General features: G+C 63.7%; 2 protein-coding genes across 3 annotated transcripts; one reads left to right on the top strand and one right to left on the bottom strand.

Annotated features, from left to right (window-relative positions):
• Nucleotides 1-340: 340 nt before the first annotated feature.
• On the bottom strand, nt 341-5,708 carry DES (desmin). 2 transcript variants are annotated; one of them, XM_062004867.1, is made up of 10 exons: nt 5,586-5,708; nt 5,062-5,477; nt 3,402-3,462; nt 3,130-3,225; nt 2,881-3,042; nt 2,671-2,796; nt 1,945-2,165; nt 1,767-1,816; nt 1,408-1,490; nt 341-1,290 (listed from the first exon to the last, which is right to left on the bottom strand). In XM_062004867.1, the coding sequence occupies exons 1-10, from the start codon at nt 5,613-5,615 to the stop codon at nt 1,249-1,251; spliced, it is 1,287 nt and encodes a 428-aa protein (XP_061860851.1). In that variant the 5' UTR covers nt 5,616-5,708; the 3' UTR covers nt 341-1,248. The 2 variants fall into 2 exon arrangements, with proteins under 2 accessions (XP_061860851.1, XP_061860850.1); XM_062004866.1 differs by having other exon boundaries at nt 5,062-5,708.
• A 7,221-nt stretch (nt 5,709-12,929) lies between these two features.
• On the top strand, nt 12,930-17,842 carry DNPEP (aspartyl aminopeptidase). The gene is made up of 15 exons (XM_062004498.1): nt 12,930-12,950; nt 13,079-13,154; nt 13,245-13,333; nt 13,416-13,529; nt 13,808-13,933; nt 14,064-14,194; nt 14,558-14,642; nt 15,074-15,181; nt 15,462-15,539; nt 15,872-15,955; nt 16,202-16,362; nt 16,504-16,543; nt 16,888-16,989; nt 17,262-17,429; nt 17,728-17,842. Exons 1-15 carry the CDS (start codon nt 12,945-12,947, stop codon nt 17,776-17,778), a joined length of 1,419 nt encoding a protein of 472 aa, XP_061860482.1. The 5' UTR covers nt 12,930-12,944; the 3' UTR covers nt 17,779-17,842.
• The last annotated feature ends 209 nt before the right edge of the window (nt 17,843-18,051 follow it).

The raw sequence follows: 18,051 nt of genomic DNA, 5'->3' as shown, positions 1-18,051 counted from the left end.
AGACACAGAGCACAGGCACCAGAGCCCCTCCAAACCTGCTCAGTGTTTGGCTCCTGTTGCCTCCAGTCCTAGCAGGACTCCCCACTCAGTGCAATTAGGACCTCTCTCGTCCCCAGCAAAGTGTTTTGAGGTACCTTCAGTGTGAGGGAGGGGCACACAGGTTATGGGGAGACCAGAAGCCTAGGGAAGGGACAGCTCAGGGGTATGCTGGTCCCCTCATCCACCCCAGGCCAGCCCTAAGTGCCCATGCAATGTGCCCCCCACCCCGAGTGCCATCTCCCTGTCACCCCATCCCACCCCACTCCTGTCCCGGCCCCAGTGATGCACTGCGAGGAAGGGGTGATGCTCCGCTGTTTATTTCAGCCGCCTGAAGAGTCACATAGTCGCGGGCGAGGGGGAGGGTGTGCAGTGGGACGAGGGGTGGGGGCACCTGCCCTGGCCCCCGGGCCTCTCTCGGGCTCCTCTCCTTCTCTTCCCCCCTCTCTCCCACTCACTCACTCCTCCTCTCTCCTGTGTCCACCTACGGGTACCCTCTCGGCTCACGAGCCTGCCCCACACAGACTTCTGCTGCTGGGGGTCCCCGCGATGGGGGGGCGGGCACTGCCCTCCTCTGCCCCACGGGGCTGCTCCATTGGCCCGGGGGAGCGCGGGGCCGCAGCCCCCGCCCCGGGCCAGGGTGGGAGGGGACGGACGCAGCTTGGGAGCACCCTGGCTCCGAGCCGGGCAGAGAACGGGGGGCTGACCCTGGAGACAGCTTCTCCCCATCGCCGGCACCACCGCCGTGCCCCCGGAGAAGCGCCAGCTCCGGGGAGGCCGCAGTGCCGGCGCGGGGGGACGGGGCCCTGCGCGGGGGATGAACCCCAAGCCCATGCCTGGCGCGGGGAGGGGGCTGCGGGGGGATCCAGAACCCGCTGCTGGGACCGTCCGGCTCTCCGGGGAGCTGGCCCAGGCCACCACCTGCTCCCCCCACTCCTCCTGCCCGCCCCCCTCCTACCCTCCCTCCCTCCTGCCGCCCCCCCGGCCCGGGCCTGATCCTGACGCTGGCGTTGCCGCTGCGAAGCTGCACAAGCAGAGCGAGCCTTACGAAGCCGAAGGAGAGAGCCCGGGGGGTGCGGGGGGCCCGGCGGCGGCTGCGCGGGGGGGACCCCTCAGGCAGCGCCGGGGGAGCATCGGGGGACGAGGAGGGGGGCGGGAGCGGGGCTTGGCGGCGGGACGGAAGGTGCCAGCGGGCCGCCGGAGCAGCCTCCTCTACAGCACTTCATGCTGCTGCTGGGTCGCCTCGCTCACCACCTGCCGGGAGAGAAGCACCGTCAACAGCAGACCGTGCCAGCCCTGCAGCACGGGGCTCGGGCCCGAATCCCCCTCCCCAGCCCGCCCCCTTTCCTCCCAGTGCCGCCGCACGCTCACCTCCCCATCGCGGGTTTCGATGGTTTTGATCATGACGGTTTTTTTGGTGTGCACCTCGGAGCCACGCTGCTCTGGGCTGGTCTCTGCAGGAGGGAGGACGCGGGATGATGGCACGGCAGGGATATGTGGCATGGGGGCACCGCGGTAGGGCTGGGCTCACTGCGAGGCTTCAGGAGCCCCAGCTTAACATCCCCTCAGCTCACGGCAACATCTAATCCACTGCACCCCACACCACGGACCCCGCATGGCACCCACTGGTCCCCAACTTGCCAGGAGCCCCCCAGGAGGGAGATTTGCCCAGGCACTGGGGACCCCCAGGGACTCATCCCGGGCCTCTGTCCTCATGTGATGATGCTCACCTCGGAAATTAAGCGCAGAGGCAAAGGTCTGATGCATGGGGATGCTGATCCTGTGGGGACACAAGCAAGAGCCCGGTGAGAGGCAGCCCCAGCCCTGGGCAGCTGCTCACGGGGTGGGACCTCCATAAAACAGCTGACCCTGCTAGTCTCCCCTCCTTGTCTTGCCCCCGATGCTCACCGGCTCTCCTCGCCCTCCAGCAGCTTGCGGTATGTGGCAATCTCCACGTCCAGGGCCATCTTGACGTTGAGCAAGTCCTGGTACTCACGCAGGTGCCGGGCCATCTCGTCCTTCAGGTGCCGGATCTCCTCCTCCAGCCGGGCAATGGTGTCCTGGTACCCACCGGCCTCCCCCGCGAAGCGCTCCTCCATCTCCCGCATCTGGCGCATCAGTGAATCGTTCTGGGGGGACAGGGAGGCTCAGAGAGATGGGGGGAACCCAAGGGGACAGAAGTCACCTGGAGTGGGAGCTGGAGATGCTGAGGGGAGGGTCCTAGGGACCTGGGGAGAGTGGTGATCAGCCCTGAGCTGGGTCCAGCTGATGTGGGACCACGACAGGTGGCTGTCGCCCTCCATGTGCTCCAGCTGGGGTCTGGTGGGGTCAAGCTGGGCAACCCCTGCACAGATGCCCAGGCCTCCAGCAAAGCCATCCTACCCCAGTGGGAGGGCACGGAGACATGCAGGAGTATGGGACAGCTAGCCGGGGGTGGCACTGCCACGCTGCTGGCTCCTGGCTGGCTCCTGTGACTGTCACCATGCCAGAGCAGGAGTCTTGTGCCCTGTTTGTTTGCAACCACCTTCCCAGCCTGCAACCAGACACCCTGAACCCTGCGCCCGCCTGCCTGGAGCCTCCCAGGCTGGGACGCCAGGGAGGCTGGGGATCTCCCGGATGCTGCCCATGGCTCACCGTGCCCTTGAGGGCATCGATCTCACAGGTGTAGGACTGGATCTGGTGCCGGTACTCCATCATCTCCTGTTTGGCCTGCCGCAGAGCATCGTTGTTCTTGTTGGCCGCCTGTGTCAGGTCAGATACCTAGGGAGAGAGCAGGGTCAGCGAGCAGAACCCCCAGGATGGCCAGAACCCGCCGTGCCAGGACCAGCCTGCTGCCTCCCACACCTTGGACTTGTACCACTCCTCGGCCTCGGCGATGTTCTTGGCAGCGATGCTCTCATATTGGGCACGGATGTCCCGCAGCGCAGCCGTCAGGTCAGGCTTGGAGATGTCCATCTCCACCTGGATGTGCTGCTCCTGCAGCTGAGCCTGCAGCTCCCGGATTTCCTGGGGGGATAAGGTGACACCTCAGGGCACTCACTCCATCTCCCAGATCCACAAGTGCCCTTGGGAAAGGGGCCACCCTTGGCCTACCTCTTCGTGCACCTTCTTGAGGAAGGCAATCTCCTCCTGCAGGGACTCGATGCGCCTTTCCAGGTCGATGCGTGCCAGTGTGGCTGCGTCCACGTCCTGCAGGAACACATGGAGTGAGTGGCTGCTGGTGGGGTGAGGGTAGAGCACCAGGGCTGGAAGGTGCAAAGCTGTGCCTAGGCTCCTGCCCTGGCACTGGGACCAGGCTGACCGGGGAGATGGGGATGGGAGGGGAGGTGGGGGTCCCACACTACACAGCAGAGGCAGGTACTCACAGCTCTGAAAGCAGCCAGGTTGTTCTCAGCCTCCTCCTTCAGCTGGATCTCCTCTTGCAGCCTGCAAGCAGAGAGGGGAGATTAGGAGGGTCCAGAAAAAGCCCTGTCCCTTGGTAGCAATGACCCTCTTTGCTGTCCCTGAGCCCAGTGTGGCCCGGTGGGAAGATGAGGGATTGTCCTGCATTCCCAGCAGGCGGCTGGCGGGGGCCCAGGGGCTCTTCCTCCCATTCCCTATTATAGTCAACGCCGGAGGGAGCACAAAGGCATGAGGTCAGATGGGTGCCACACGCACTGCCCCAGCCCTTATAGGGGATAGTGGCCAGCGGCTGGGGGAGCAGGGTGCAGGACCTGACATGAGGGTCCAAGGAAAGGCCACCGGCTGGGCCATCCCAGGGAGAGCAGCAGGAGAGGAGGGTCTCAGCAATGCTGTGGGACAGGGGTATGGAGTGTGGGGCCAAGGTCGGGGCCAGGGAGCCAGGCTGTGCTGGGGAGGAGGCAGTGCCACAGGCTGACGGCCAGGGAGAAGGCAGCGGGGCAGAGACAGAGGTCTCTGGCGGTGCTGGCACACAAGGTGGCAGGAACATGACACCTATTTGTTCTGGGCTCTGCTCCTGACATTGAAGGATCCTCCATGCCACCAAATCCAGCCTCCCAGCATCAGAGGCTCTGCCCCACTAGGACCCTGACACAACCCCAGCGGTTGAGGGGGTAGGCAGAAGGCTGTGTCACCGTGGAGATGAGGACTCGGTGTCCTCAGGGCACAGGGGCAGGAGGGAAGGTGCAGACCAGCATCAGAAGAAATGACTCGCCCAGAGCACTCTGCCACTGCTGCCAGGTGCCCTCATGCTGATCAGTCCCTGTGGATCACTCAGCCTGGCTACTCTTGTGGCTATTCACTGCTGGCCCCAGCCCCCTCTCCAGTATCAGCCAGGCCCATGGCGTCCTTGGGGGGTCCCCGGGACACCATGGACATCTATGGCAGCCCTGGAGCCCCTCTAGGCTGTGGGAGCTCAGCTACTCCTCTCCCTCCTTTGTTTCCGGAGCTGGTGGAGGAACCCCCCTCCCCGGGTCACCCTCCCCCTCACTTCCGCCTGCCTGCCTGGCTCCGTCCATCTGTCTGTCCCGCAGGGCTCAGCTCACCCAGGCCCTCCCTGGTCTGAGTGAGGATGGGGACCCTGGGCAGGGGCACTCCGATCTCCCAGCTCTTGAGTCCCCATGTCATCACAGCTCAGCCTCAGCCCCTCTACAAGGGAAGGCAGGAGGGCTGCCCATGCTGCTTGCGCCTGGGTGCTGCCTGGGTGCCTGGCGAGGGCTGGCAGCAGCTCTCTGGGGTGCCTTGATGAAGTGTCCAGGATGTGGGCACCTCTCTTGCCCTGCCCCACGCCACTGGGCCAGGCGCTCCCTGCCAGCTCCACACCATGGAGCACACAGCACTGGCACAGTGAGTTACGGGTGCCCTTCTCCCTCCCAAAACTCACAGCCACTCCTCCGGGACCTGACACCCTGCAAAGTGCCCAGGGGCTGGGATGAGTGGGACAGAGCAGGGAGGCATAACGGGCAACAAGCACCCAAGGGGTTGCCAGGGAGAGCTCTGCCCACCCCAAGGGGTTGGGGGTACAGCGATGGATGCCCGCAGGGACACACCAGGACCACAACTCACTTCTGCTTGAGCTTTTGCAGGTCATCGAGCAGGTTGTCACGCTCAACCTCGACACGGGCCCGCTGGTTGGTGAGCAGTTCCACCTGGCGCCGGAGCTCCCGCAGCTCCTCCTCGTACATCTCGGCCACCCGGGTGGGCTCCTTGCCCCGCAGGCGGTTGACCTCGGCCACCATGAGGGCATTCTGCTGCTCCAAGAAGCGCACCTTCTCGATGTAGTTGGCGAAGCGGTCGTTGAGCTCCTGCAGCTCCACCTTCTCGTTGGTGCGGGTCTGGAGGAACTCCTGGTTCATGGCATCGGCCAGGCTGAAGTCCAGCAGCTCGCCGGCTCCTTGGTAGGCGCTTTGGTAGGAGCGCAGGGGCGTCACGCGGGTGGTGCGGAAGCTCGACAGGCTGGGGACGGCCGAGGTGCGGGACACCTGGTAGACACGAGAGGTGACGGAGCTGCCGCTGCTGCCTTTGCCCCCGAAGGAGGCGCGGGAAAAGACCGGGGAGGCACCGCCGAAGGTGCGGCGGTAGGAAGAGACCCGCTGGCTGGAGGAGTAGGACTGGCTCATGGCGGCGGCGGCGTGGGGCGGCGAGGCCGGAGCAGGGAGCGGGGCTGGCGAGCGGCCGGCAGCTCGGCGAGTGAGGCGTCGGGACGGGACCCGAGCCGCCGCTATTTGTATCCTGCTGACATCACCCGCCCCTCCTGCTGCCCGGCAGCTGGGGGATGCTGCTGCGGGGGGCGGGGGGGGGGGAACAGACCCGCCCACTGCCCCTCACCTGCCCGCACCGCCGGGCCACCGACCCCTGGGAAGATGAGGACAATGCCCACGGATCCCCGGGCACCCTCAGACCCTGCCAGTGTGTCAGCCTCACCCCAGACCCCCGCCACGCTGCCCCACTCATCCCTGGGGTGCAAGGAGAGGAAGGGGGCTGGGCTGGCAGTGAGCCCTCCAGTGCTACCCACACCCCTATCGGGGCGCACGGACAGACAGACGGCCTGGGTTGATGCTGGGGGGAGAGAAGGGAACTCAGCCTTTCACATCATCGCTCGCCCCTCCTTGAGCCAGACCCCATGCTCCAGTGGCTCTGCTCCCAAATTGGCCTTGAGCACCTGAAAATGCTGCCAATAGTGCCCCTACCCAGGCCCAGCTCTCTGTGTGGGGCCAGACTCCAGCTCCCTCCACTCCAAGAGGGAGCAGGAGAGAGCCCTGGGGAAGGGGGTGATGTGAGGGGACCTCTGCCCTCAGTGTGCTTGTACTAACCCACCACCCAAACCCCTTCTTTCTGATATGGGGGTCTGAGCACTGGCCAGGTGCTGGGCACTTTTGGGGTGCTGCTGAGTGACCCCGAGCAGGTGTCGGGTCCAGTGGCCCGGTGACAGTGACGTCACCCCCTGGGTCCTCGATCTGGCACATTCCCGAAGCAGCAGGCACCCAACCAAAATAGCCTCCCCAGCGCATACGCGTGGGGCGTGGGACATGCATCACTGGTATTTATAGCTGGGGAAGGCACCCTGTTAACCCTTCTTGTGCCAGGCATGTGTAGAGCACAGCTGGATGGGGACCCTGCCCAGAGCAGTCCCAGCCCCTCTCTGGTCCCCATCAGCCCAAGAGCAGGACCTCAGGTCACCCCAAAGTGCTGCAGCCTCTGCCCTATCTTCTCATCCTCCCCCTCGGCCCTTTGGGGAGCAGAAAGCCCAGCCCAGCTTCCCAGGATTGGGAATATTCCAGTTCACCCCAGGACCCCCACTGCAGCTTCCCACCCCCCAGGACAGCTGCTGGGCCAGGTCAGGGACCCCTGAGGCCATGCACAAACCCATGGCAACTAAAGAGGACATCCTGAAGGAAGGGGACTTGTGGGTTGCCCCTTGCCTGTGCAACATTCCTTCCTCGCCAGGCCCCCTGACACATATGGTCACCCCCATCCCTGCCCAAGCTGGGCTGTTTTGGCTGACATCAGCTGGCACAGCCCCAGTACTTCTGTCCCTGGAGACCCTGGCAGAGGGGACTGTTGTGCCACCAGGCACCGGGTGACTCAGCAGCAGGAGCAACGCTCAGGCCTGCCTGGCCTCACATCTCCCAGCCCCCCACCCTGGCTACCACACAGACGCCAAGTGGTGCCAGAGCTTGCCCGTGGCACCAGTGGCATGGCAAAGGCTTGGGCTTGGTCACAGCATCATCCTCAGCTTCCTCGGCTCCAGGAGGCACTCCTGTCTGCTGCCTGCCTGCTCCCTGCCACCTGGAGGGCCAGCATATGTGTGCGCTCCACAGCCATGCAGGTGGTCTAAGACCTACATCCCTTCTGCCCTCCCAAACCCTCCTCCCAGCTGCCAAGTGGCAGCGTAATTCCGCGGTGTCCCAGAGAGTGCGTGCTGCCTGGCGGAGTCTGCCTTTAAAAGGGAAGGTATTTCCAGATGGGGTTGTTTCATCCCAGCTCAGGGGGGAGGATGGAAGGAAGGGGGGCTTGGGGGGTTGGGGCGGGAGAGAGAAGATGGAAAAACAGACAGCATCCTTCCTCCTTCTGGCCCTGCTCCGAGAGCACCCTGCACCTCCCTGAGCCCTGCACGTGGGTCCTGTCATCAGAGTGGCATGCCAGCCCTTGGCTGCGGTGTAGAAAGGCAGCTGGATGCCTACACCAGCATGGGAGACCCCAGGGGTCTGGGCCAGGCTTCCCTGCCCGTGATCCCACCCTGCTTCCCCAGTGGCTGGGGGTGCAGGGAGGATGAGCTCCCCAGGGGTGTTATGTCCAGCAGTGCTCAGCACCCTGCCCTGGCACTATGGGTAATCCCTCCATCAGGGCTGGAAGGGCCTTGTCCCCATCCCCATTGGACCTCCTGGTTGCAGGGTTGGGATGCCTGGGGGAGGGGAAATGCACTCTTGGGCACTGCTGCTAGGAGAGGGAGCAGCTCAGAGGGTTTAACCATGAGCATCCTCCTGACCTCACTCTAGGACAAACTGTTTAAGTGTCTTTTCCTCGCTGCTGCGGCAGCCTTCCGGGATGGCTCTGTGCAGGCAGGGCCCCACAGCCGGCAGAAGGCAGATAGACGCCTTGGACTTTCCGCAGCCTCTTAGGAAAGCCCCGTCTGCGGGCGGGCCCCAGCAGCACAGGAAGCAGGGGGTGAGGAGCGGGACCCAGGGACACTGCCAGAGTCTCATCCCAACCGCCCCCTGCCAGCTAACGCCCCAGGGGCTGTGAAAAGCTGGGAGGCAGTGGTGCAGGGGTGCCTCCTGTCCTCTCCAGCCCCGTCCGGCCTCCCCGTGGCTCTCTCCCAGGCCAGGCTGACCCAGGCCGGCAGAGCCTGGGAAGCGGCCCCCGAGCCCCCGCGCTGGCCCAGCTCCAGCTCCTGCTGGGCCCTGGGACGAGGCTGCTGCCGGGAAGGCATCGGGAGCTGGAACGTCAAACAACTCCCCCCCGGTCATGACATCCCTGTGAGAGAAGCCAGCTGCATCCCGTGGCTGCCCCTCCTCCCCGGCCCTCCCTCCCCACTGCTCCCCCAGGATTTAAGGCGCCTGGGGAGCTGGGCACAGCCTCCCCGGGCTGTGGGTATCTCGGGGCTTGGAGCTGAGCGGGATGTGAGGAAGGGGTGCCGGCCCGTCCCCAGCCCCATGGCCTGCTGCTGGGGCCCCCACACCCTCCTCACGCCTGGCTCTGACTCAGGGCTGAGCATAGAGATGGGAACAAAGCAGTGAGGGTGTCCATCCCCCTCCCTCCTGGCCCCTGGCCGTCTCCCTTCATCCCGCTCCTTTTACAGCCATGAGCCTCCCAGGCGCCTTTACCCTAAGAGGGAAGGTCTGTGTGGCCCATTCCCCGGCTCTGACAGAACCAGGGTGCATGCTATTGTCTAAATAGGAGATGCTTCTCCTTCCCTGCCTGGACCGTAGCCCAGTCCAGCTCTCCAGGGTCCCAGGAGCTGGTGGGTGCCCTGCAGGCTGCATCCCCCTGCCCACTGTTCATCCCAGTTGGCTCCATGCCTCCACCCACCCAAGGGCTCAGGGCCAGCAGGGTGGGCACACAGCCAGCCAGGCTGCCCTTGGTTCCCACCCCCGTGTCCCCAGGTGATGGGGATGCTGGGGACGATTGCCTGTCTCCAGGTGGCGCAGGGATGCTGGGAGTGTTTGGCTGCCCTCAGCATGTGTAGATGCCTGGGGTCCAGCTATCCCCTGTAATTTGTATGGATGCTGGGGGTTGCTTGCTTGTCCCCCTGCATCTGTGTAGGTCTTCAGGTGAGTTGCTCCCTTCATGGTCCATGAGGATACTGGAGGTGACCTGTTGCTCCTAGAACTATGTAGATGCTGGAGGAGACCAGCTACCTCCACAACTATGCAGACGCTGGAGACACATATGCCTGCTCCTGTCACTCATCTCCAGCTAGCTCTGCAATCTGTGGTATCATATTGGTATTATAATGGGATTGTAATGAGCAAAGTTCACTTAAAGGACAGCATTTGGTCAAAATATGACAGACTGCTGGCCCAAGGTATCAAACATACAGCTGATCAGTTCCATAGTACCACACAGTTCCTTTCTTCTTGCAAAATCTCACAGAATCTGGCACTCCACCCTGGAATCCTTTTGGATGCTACAATCTTCCTCGAAGTGTGAATAATGCTATAACTTCAATGTAAGTATAATTTCTAAGTTATTTTCAGAAATTATTCCACAGTGTGCTCACCCATCCCCACAGCCCATGGGCAGGCTGAGGACATCTACTTGCCCTCATGGTCCATGGGGATGTTCACCTGCCGTGGTGGCCATGAGGATGCTGGGGGTGCCCATCTGCCCTTGCAATCCACGTGGATGCAGGGATGACTGGCCGCCCTCATAGTCCATGAAGATGCTGGGGTGTCTGTCTGCCCTCCCTCAGGCCTCGATAACATCACCCATGCCAGTGAGATGAGGTAGCCGTTACCCTCTGCATCACTGGCAGCTCATGTAAGGCATGAGTGGCCATTCGCTCAGCCTCCAGCAATGCACAGGCACTGATTTCACTTTCCCAAGCTCAGACACGTGGGCTGGGAACTGGGGGGGAGAGCTTCTCGATGAGTGCCATCCCTATGCTCATCCTGGCAGGGTGGGGAGGGAGAGTGGTCCAGGCAGCCTGGCAGGCAGCAGGAGAAGGGGGCGGCACTTTCCAGGAGCTCCGGCTGTGTTTACAGGCTCTGTCCCAGGCCATCTCTCTGTTAACTCCTTCTAGTGGTGCTCAGCTCCAGCTGCACGCTCCTCGAGCCACCCACTGCCCCAGGAAACACTTCCCGGAGCAAAGCCCTGCCAAGGGATGTGGGAAGGGACACGGTGCCCTGTCCCTACTGGTCTTGCCCCTGTCAGGCACCCCATGGCACACACGAGAGCACTAGCGAAGGGCAAGCACCCCAAGGAGGAGCTGGCGCTGGTTCTGGAGGGCTGCCCTGGGCTCCTTCTGCACTGGGGGTGGTCCATGGGGTAGAGAGGGATGGGGACAGGAGCAGTGCTTTCCCAGGAGCACAGCGGTAGAGTGGGGGGCGGCTGCAGCAGGTGCTGTGCAGCCCCTGGCATCCAGCCAGGGGTGAGTCAGAGCCCACTCGGAAATAGCCAGCGGCAGCTTTTTCTGGAAGCCTCGCTGCTCCGGGAATAGCTGCAGCATGCCAGGCGCTGCCCTTTGCTTGGCCTGCGGGGCTGGGCAAGGGGCCCACCCGGCCCCGCCACTCACCCCTGCTCCCGCCACCCCAGACCTGGGCAGCTCTGGCTCCCACACCTATCTGCCCTGGGCACCTGCATCCTCTGGGCACCCACCCACTCTCCGGGCAGCCGGCTGCTGGGGTGGCCGCAGGCTGCTGGCACCCACGCTGCACATGCACACAGATACCCCCTGGTATGGCCTAAGGAGGACTCAGCATCCCCTCAGCTGGGGGTGATGCTGGCGGGGGTCAGCTGCCTGGCACCCACGTCCCCGTGTCAGGAGAGTGCAGGGCAGGGGATGTGCATTGCACAGCCCCAGGCTGGGGTGCTGGGTGCCTGCTTCCAGCCCGGTCCCATCTCTGGCCCTGTGTTTTGCTGTGGTGGCTCTGGTTGACATGGAGACCCTCCAGCTGTCTGCTCACGGGGTGCCAGGCGGTGGGGGTGCTCATTCCCTTTTGTAGGGAGAGAGGCAGGTGCTGGGGGCTGGGAGCATAAATCTAGGGCTGTCATGAGCTTCCAGCACGGCAGGTCCCAGGGTCAGGGGCAACAGGACCACCAGTTTCCAGTCCCCAGGACACGGACAGTGTCTCAAACTAATGTGGTGTCCATGTTGGTGACTCAGGAGCTGGGAATCTGTCTGGCACTGAGCACTTGGGCCCCACGCAGTGCTCACAGGCTGTTACCTCCCTCCTAAGGCTGCAGACCCATTGCCGGGAAGACATGGGATCTCACTGGGAAATGATGCATGAGCCCCGATGGAAACCCAAAACCCAACTGCCGCACCCAGCCCATGCAAGGGACTCAGCCAAGGGCAGGAGCCACCTTGATCTGTGTGAAGCCCAGCAGTTCTGTCCCCTAGAAGTGCCCAGGCTGTGCCCTTGCTGGGGCTGGCAGGCTGCTGCAGTGTTGCCCTGCCACTGCACCAACTCCCAGTACCCCAGTGCATCGCTGCACTCAGGGACATTGATCCCCAGCACAGGCACCGAAGGCTTGTGCCTTATTTGCTGTGAGAGCCGAGCAGGGCCAACAAGGCTGGGAAGCAGCAATGATGGTGGGGCTGCAGTTTGGCTGCCCCCCCCCCCAACTCACCCCAAAGACACTCAGCCTTTGAGAAGGGAGCATGTTCCCCTGTGCACTTGCATCCCAGGGCAGCACATGGATAGTTTCAGGAGGGCCAAGACCTATTTTAGGGTGGTTCCTTGGACTTCACCCTGGGGATCCCATCCCTGCCCCTTGGCTCCTGCCTCAGTCCCTCTTGGCTGTGCCCACCTTCTACCCACCCAGCCCCAGCTCTGCCCTGGCTTTTGCGGGCACCGAGTTTGTCTGGCCCCGAGGGCGCAGGGTGTGGAATGTGAGGTGAGGGGTGCAAGGGGTAAGGTGCAGGGTGTGGACTGCAGGGTGCAAGGGCAAGGGTGCAGGGTTCAAGGTGTGGATTTGCATGGTGTGGGGTGGAGGACATATGGTGAGAGGTGCGGGTTTGCAGGGAGAGTGGTGCAGGGTGTGGATTGCAGAGTGCAGGGTTTGGGGTGCAGGCTGTGTGGTGTGGGGTGCAGGGTGTGAGGTGCAGGGTGCAGAAAGTGAGGTATAGGGTAGGTACTGTGGGGTGCAGGGTGAGGCGTGGGTGCGGGGTGCGGATCTGCAGCGCGTGGGGTGCGAGGTGCGATTGCGGGGTGCGGATTGCGGGGTGCAGATTGCGGGGTGCAGATTTGCAGCGCGCGGGGTATGGATTGCGGGGTGCGGATCTGCAGCGTGCGGGATGCGGATTGTGGGATGCGGACTGCGGGGTGCGATTGCGGGGTGCAGATTGCGGGGTGCGATTGCGGGATGCAGATTTGCAGCGCGCGGGGTATGGATTGCGGGGTGCGGATCTGCAGCGTGCGGGATGCGGACTGCGGGGTGCGATTGCGGGGTGCAGATCCGCAGCGTGCGGGATGCGGACTGCGGGGTGCGATTGCGGGGTGCAGATCCGCAGCGCGCAGGATGCGGATTGCGGGGTGCGATTGCGGGGTGCAGATCCGCAGCGCGCAGGATGCGGATTGCGGGGTGCAGATCCGCAGCGCGCAGGATGCGGATTGCGGGGTGCGATTGCGGGGTGCAGATCCGCAGCGCGCAGGATGCGGATTGCGGGGTGCAGATCCGCAGCGCGCAGGATGCGGATTGCGGGGTGCGGGCTGCCGGGCCGCCTGGGGATAGTCCTCCGGGCCAGCAGGGGGCGCGCGGGGCGCGGCGGAGCGGCGGCGGCCATGCAGGTACCGGGCGGGCGGGAGCGGAGCGGAGCGGAGCGGGGGGTCCCGGGGCCCGCGGCGGGGGGGTCCCGGCCCGGGGCGGCGGGGATGGGCAGTGTCCCGGCGCTGTCCGGTAACGGCGCTGCCTGCAGGGCTCGAAGCAGGCCGCGCAGGCGGCGGCGCAGGAGCTGGTGAAGTTCGTGAACCGGAGCCCTTCGCCCTACCACGGTGAGGTGCCGCCCGGTCCGCGTCCGCGTCCCCTCCCCCCCATTCGCGTCCCGTCGGTGCGGCCCCGCTGACGGCCCTTGCCCCCCGCAGTGGTGGCCGAGTGCCGCAGCCGGCTGCTGCAGGCTGGCTTCCAGGAGCTGAAGGAGACGGAGCACTGGGACGTGCGGCCGGCGCAGAAGGTGGGCCCGGCCGGGGACAGGCGGGGCGGCGGGGGGCGGCCGACCCGCAGGCCGGCCCTCACCCCGGCCCCTCTGCCCCCAGTACTTCGTGACCAGGAACTACTCCACTCTCATCGCCTTTGCCGTCGGCGGCCAGTTCCAGCCCGGGAATGGGTTCAGCCTGCTGGGAGCCCACACCGACAGCCCCTGCCTCAGGGTAAGGCCGGCCAGCCCGGTACCTTCCCCCGAGGCCCAGGCCTTCTCTGGTGCCCTCCAGTTTCACTCTGAAAGCAAAAGGTCCCCTTACTAGCCCACAGCACTGTTGCTGCGTCTCTACACCTCCTAATCCAGCCACACAGAGCAGCCCACACTGCCCCACCCCCGCACTGCTCCAGCACCTATCACCTCGGCGTCCCTTGCCTTGTCCCGGGAGCAGCTCACAGCACACTGCACGGGCTTTGTGGTGCTGGCAGTGATTCCTCTGCTCTCACCCAGGTGAAGCGCCGCTCTAAGCGGGGGCAGGTGGGGACAGTGCAGGTCGGCGTGGAGACCTATGGAGGGGGTATCTGGAACACCTGGTTCGACCGTGACCTCACCGTGGCTGGGAGGGTGATCATAAAGGTGAGCCCACAGGCACGGTGAGCTAGCCATGCGCCCCCGGCCTTGGATCCATGACTGACACATAGAGGGAGACCTGCTGCAGCCTCTCAGCCTTGCAGGCCTGCCCCCAGCAAGCCTCCTTGTGTTTCAGGACCCAGCCACAGGGCGCCTGGAGCAGCGCCTGGTACGTGTGGAGCGGCCTGTCCTCCGCATTCCCCACTTGGCCATCCACCTGCAGCGCAGCATCAATGAGAACTTTGGGCCCAACACCGAGCACCACCTGTAAGGCCTTGCTTGGCCCCAGCCCCTGGCCAGCCCTCGGGAGGGCTGGGACCCAGCTGGAGCGATGCCCAGCCTCAGCTCTCTGCCTTTGGCAGCCACTCATCACAGTGGGGAGGTCCACAATGTCCTTTCTTAGCCCCATAAGGAGGTGCTTCCAAGCTTGGGACTTGTGGAAGAACACTGGGGTGTTCTGACGTGGCACAGTAGATCTGTGCTTGAAATGTTGAGTGTCCCTGCTCCATTGGGCCTGGCAGTCACAGCCTAGAGGAGCAGAGCAGGCACCCCAGGAAGGGCTGGTCATGTGTGACCCAAGCAGGAGAGATGAACAAAGCCCTGGGAGCCAACAGCACCATCTTCTCACAGGGTTCCCATTCTGGCCACTGCTGTGCAGGAGGAGCTGGAAAAGGAGGTGGTCATGAGCGCCACCCCATGTGATGCAGCAGCCCAGGTGAGCCCATTGCCAAGGACTAGCAGCAGTGCTCGCTGGGACCTCATGCTTGGCACCTTTGATTTTTCAGTCCTCAGGGGCCTGCCAGGAGGTTCCCTTCCTGCTGGTAACCTGCTGCACCCCAGAGCTATGTACACAACCCATCTAGTCAGCTGTCTCTGTTCCTACCTTGCTCTGCAGCTGTTCTGTAGGGGTTCAGCCACCATAAAGCTGTTGCAGCTTCCTGGGGGAGGCAGTGTAGGGAGGGGGCATTGCGCAGAGAGCCCCTCATTGTGCCATGCCAATGGCCCTGCTGTCCAGTGTGAGGTGGGGGCTCCAGCACAGGATGTGTTAATAGGAGGGAGGACTGTACCAACAGTAATGGGGTGTGGAGGAGCTTTGCCATTTGGAACAGGGAGTTTCCCCTGCCCACAGCTCTGCTTTCTTCCCAGGCAGAGCGGCATAGCCCAGTCCTGCTGTCCCTGCTCTGCCCCCAGCTGGGGGTGAAACCTGAGCAGATTGTGGAGCTGGAACTATGCCTGGCGGATACACAGCCAGCGGTGAGTAAGGAAAGGAGCCTCCCTCTGCCCACACACAGCCTCTGGGCTGGCACTGCACAAGTTTTACCCAGCACGTTTCTTCTGCCTGGGGCATGCTGGAACTGAGAGCAGAGTACAGGTTTTGCCCAGGACACTTCCTCTGTCCTGAGGCATGCTGAGGCTGAGAGCTGAGTGGGATGAGAGGAGACAGCTTCTGAAGGGCAGAGATGAGGACATTAGTATGGGGACCCAGTGGCAGGTACTTCTCGATGCCCTGCTCCTCCTCACTCTCTGCCTGCAGACACTCGGTGGTGCTTTTGATGAGTTCATCTTCTCCCCACGCCTGGACAACCTGCACAGCTGCTACTGTGCCCTGCAGGTGAGCAGGAGGGGGAAGGGAGTCTGGAGGCCAAAGCATGGCCTTAGCATACTTGGCTTAGTGGGCTCTGGGCCAGCCCAGGGAGTCACGTTCCTGTGTTGTGGACCTGGCTTGTTTGAGGCTTGGGTTGGGTGTAGGCTGCCCCCTTCACTGGGCGCATGTGGTTCCCAGCAGCTCCTAAGGGTGATTCCTGCTCTTGCCAGCATGTGCCCACAGCTCCCTTCCTAAGGATTCCCTTCAGGAATCCTGGGGAAGCTCCTGCCAGCTCAGTGCAGAGCTTCCCAGGCTGGGATGGCACTCAAGCTGGTGTCCATTCTCCTGTAACCCAACAGGCCTTGATTGACTCGTGTACAACACCCTCCTCGCTCTCCCAGGAGCCCAACGTGCGTCTTATTGCACTCTATGACAACGAGGAGGTGAGGAGGGGCACAGCCGTGGGGTGGCTGGTGCAGGGAGGGGCCGCATGTTCTTCACTCTCCCCTAGCTGTGCCTAGCAGGAGACAGTGATTTGCTTACCCCTGCGAGGAGTGTGGCCCAGGAAGGGGGTGGAATGGCACTGGTGTGGTTAGAAGGAGGCTTTGAGGAGCCCCTGTCACTCAGCCAGCCCTTGGGGAGCTCAGGGGTTGTGCCAGACGGGTCCTGCTGATGGTGGTCCTTGGCAGGTGGGGTCAGAGAGTGCACAGGGTGCAGAGTCCTTGCTGACAGAGCTGGTGCTGCGCCGGATCTCAGCATCGCCACAAAACCTGACAGCCTTTGAGGAGGCTGTGGCCAAGTCCTACATGATCAGTGCTGACATGGCCCATGCCGTCCACCCTAACTACGTGTGAGTAGCCCGAGCGGTGCTGCAGGCCAGGGCCGCCTGGGGCACGTGTCTCAGGCACTCCCCTGGGACTACAGCCAGGACAGTCCTTGTTGTGGAAGGTGGGGTGGGCTGCAGCATAAAACTCCTGCTTCTCTTTTGCAGGGATAAGCATGAGGAGAATCATCGTCCAGCATTCCACAAGGTGAGGGCAGCCCTCTGCTTGGGCTGGGAGGGGTGCTGCCCATCTGCCCTGCAGCACTGTCAAACGCCCAGCTGCTCCCTGCAGCACGGTCCTGGGGTACAGCTCAGCAGTGCTTGGATGGCAGCCGTTTGCAGCATGCTTTGGCTCTGTGTTAATCACTTGGAACCACAGCCTCGGCCCTGGAGCCCTGACCTGGGGCTGTCCCCACCCCCACGGCTCACCCAGGGAGGGGAGAATGGCGCGATGGGGTGAGGCAGGGTGGCATTCCCTAGGCATGGATGTTTCCAGAGCTGCCACATGTCCATGGTGCCAATGGTGGGCCCGTGGTGCCTTCCCCTCTGCAGGGCCCTGTCATCAAAGTGAACAGCAACCAGCGCTACGCCTCCACTGCCGTCACCGAAGCCGTCATCCGGGACATCGCCGCCCGCGTGGGCATCCCACTGCAGGTGAGCAGGGCTGGGCCAGCCCCCTCTGAGCCTTACCGCCTTGGGCCCTGCCCTGGGGGGTCGGGGGAGGCGGCTTGTGCCAGACCCACACCCTCAGTTACAGCATCTGTCTGTGTTGCCTGCTGCTCTGGAGGGCCAGGCCTGGGCACGTCCCATCTTGGGGGGAAAATTTGCACCCAGGCTGGGGGAAGGGGCTTCTTCTGCATCCCAGGTGGCCTCCATTCAGGCCTGGGGGGCCATGTGGGAGCTGCTGAGGCTGTGTTCCCGCACAGGAGTTCATGGTGCGCAACGACACGCCCTGCGGCACCACCATCGGCCCCATCCTGGCCTCCCGCCTGGGGCTGCGCGTGCTGGATATTGGCTGCCCGCAGCTGGCCATGCACTCCATCCGGGAAATGTGCTGCACCTTGGGGGTGCTCCAGAGCATCACCCTCTTCAAGGTGAGCCCCTGTCCTGTGCCCCCTCCCTGCTCCTCCCCAGCCTTGGGGTGGGCTCCCCACCCCTCTTACAGAGGTGCCCCCTCACATCCCAGCCTTCCCTGGCAACTGCCATCCCCAAATGGTTCCTATGGCAACCGGCGCTAGCCGTGAGTCAGGGATGGGTTACCATGGCGACGCGGTCCTGCTCTCTGCCAGCAGCTGCCTGTGATGACGCTGTGCACATACCCTGACAGGGAGCTGCCGCCTGCCCCCGCTGCCCGTGCCCCACAGCCCACCCTGACAGCTTCTCTCCTTCCAGGGCTTCTTCGAGCTCCTGCCAGCGGTCAGCAGCAGCTTGGTGGTCGACTGAGTGTGGCAGGGAGGGAACAGCTGGGATTTAGCCCTGGGGCCATTAAAGCATCTCTGCCTCGCCAGCAAGTGGTCCGCGAGTGTTGTCTGCGTCAGGGGGTGATGGATCAGGGCCACCTGGCGACTCTTGCAGCCCTCCCCTCAGCCAGTAGCAGGCCCTGATCAACCGTCTGCAGCCCCCGGTGCCATGCTGGGAAGGGGGCTGCTGGAGGTCCCAGCTGAGGAGCAGAATAGTGCTCTGCCCACCCTCAGAGATAGGGGAGGATGCAAAGGG

The sequence above is a fragment of the Colius striatus genome, chromosome 11 (assembly GCF_028858725.1).
Source record: "Colius striatus isolate bColStr4 chromosome 11, bColStr4.1.hap1, whole genome shotgun sequence".
Taxonomy (NCBI): Eukaryota; Metazoa; Chordata; class Aves; order Coliiformes; family Coliidae; genus Colius; species Colius striatus.
The sequence above is the reverse complement of the archived record's forward strand: the minus strand, read 5'-3'. Positions and strand labels throughout refer to the sequence as shown.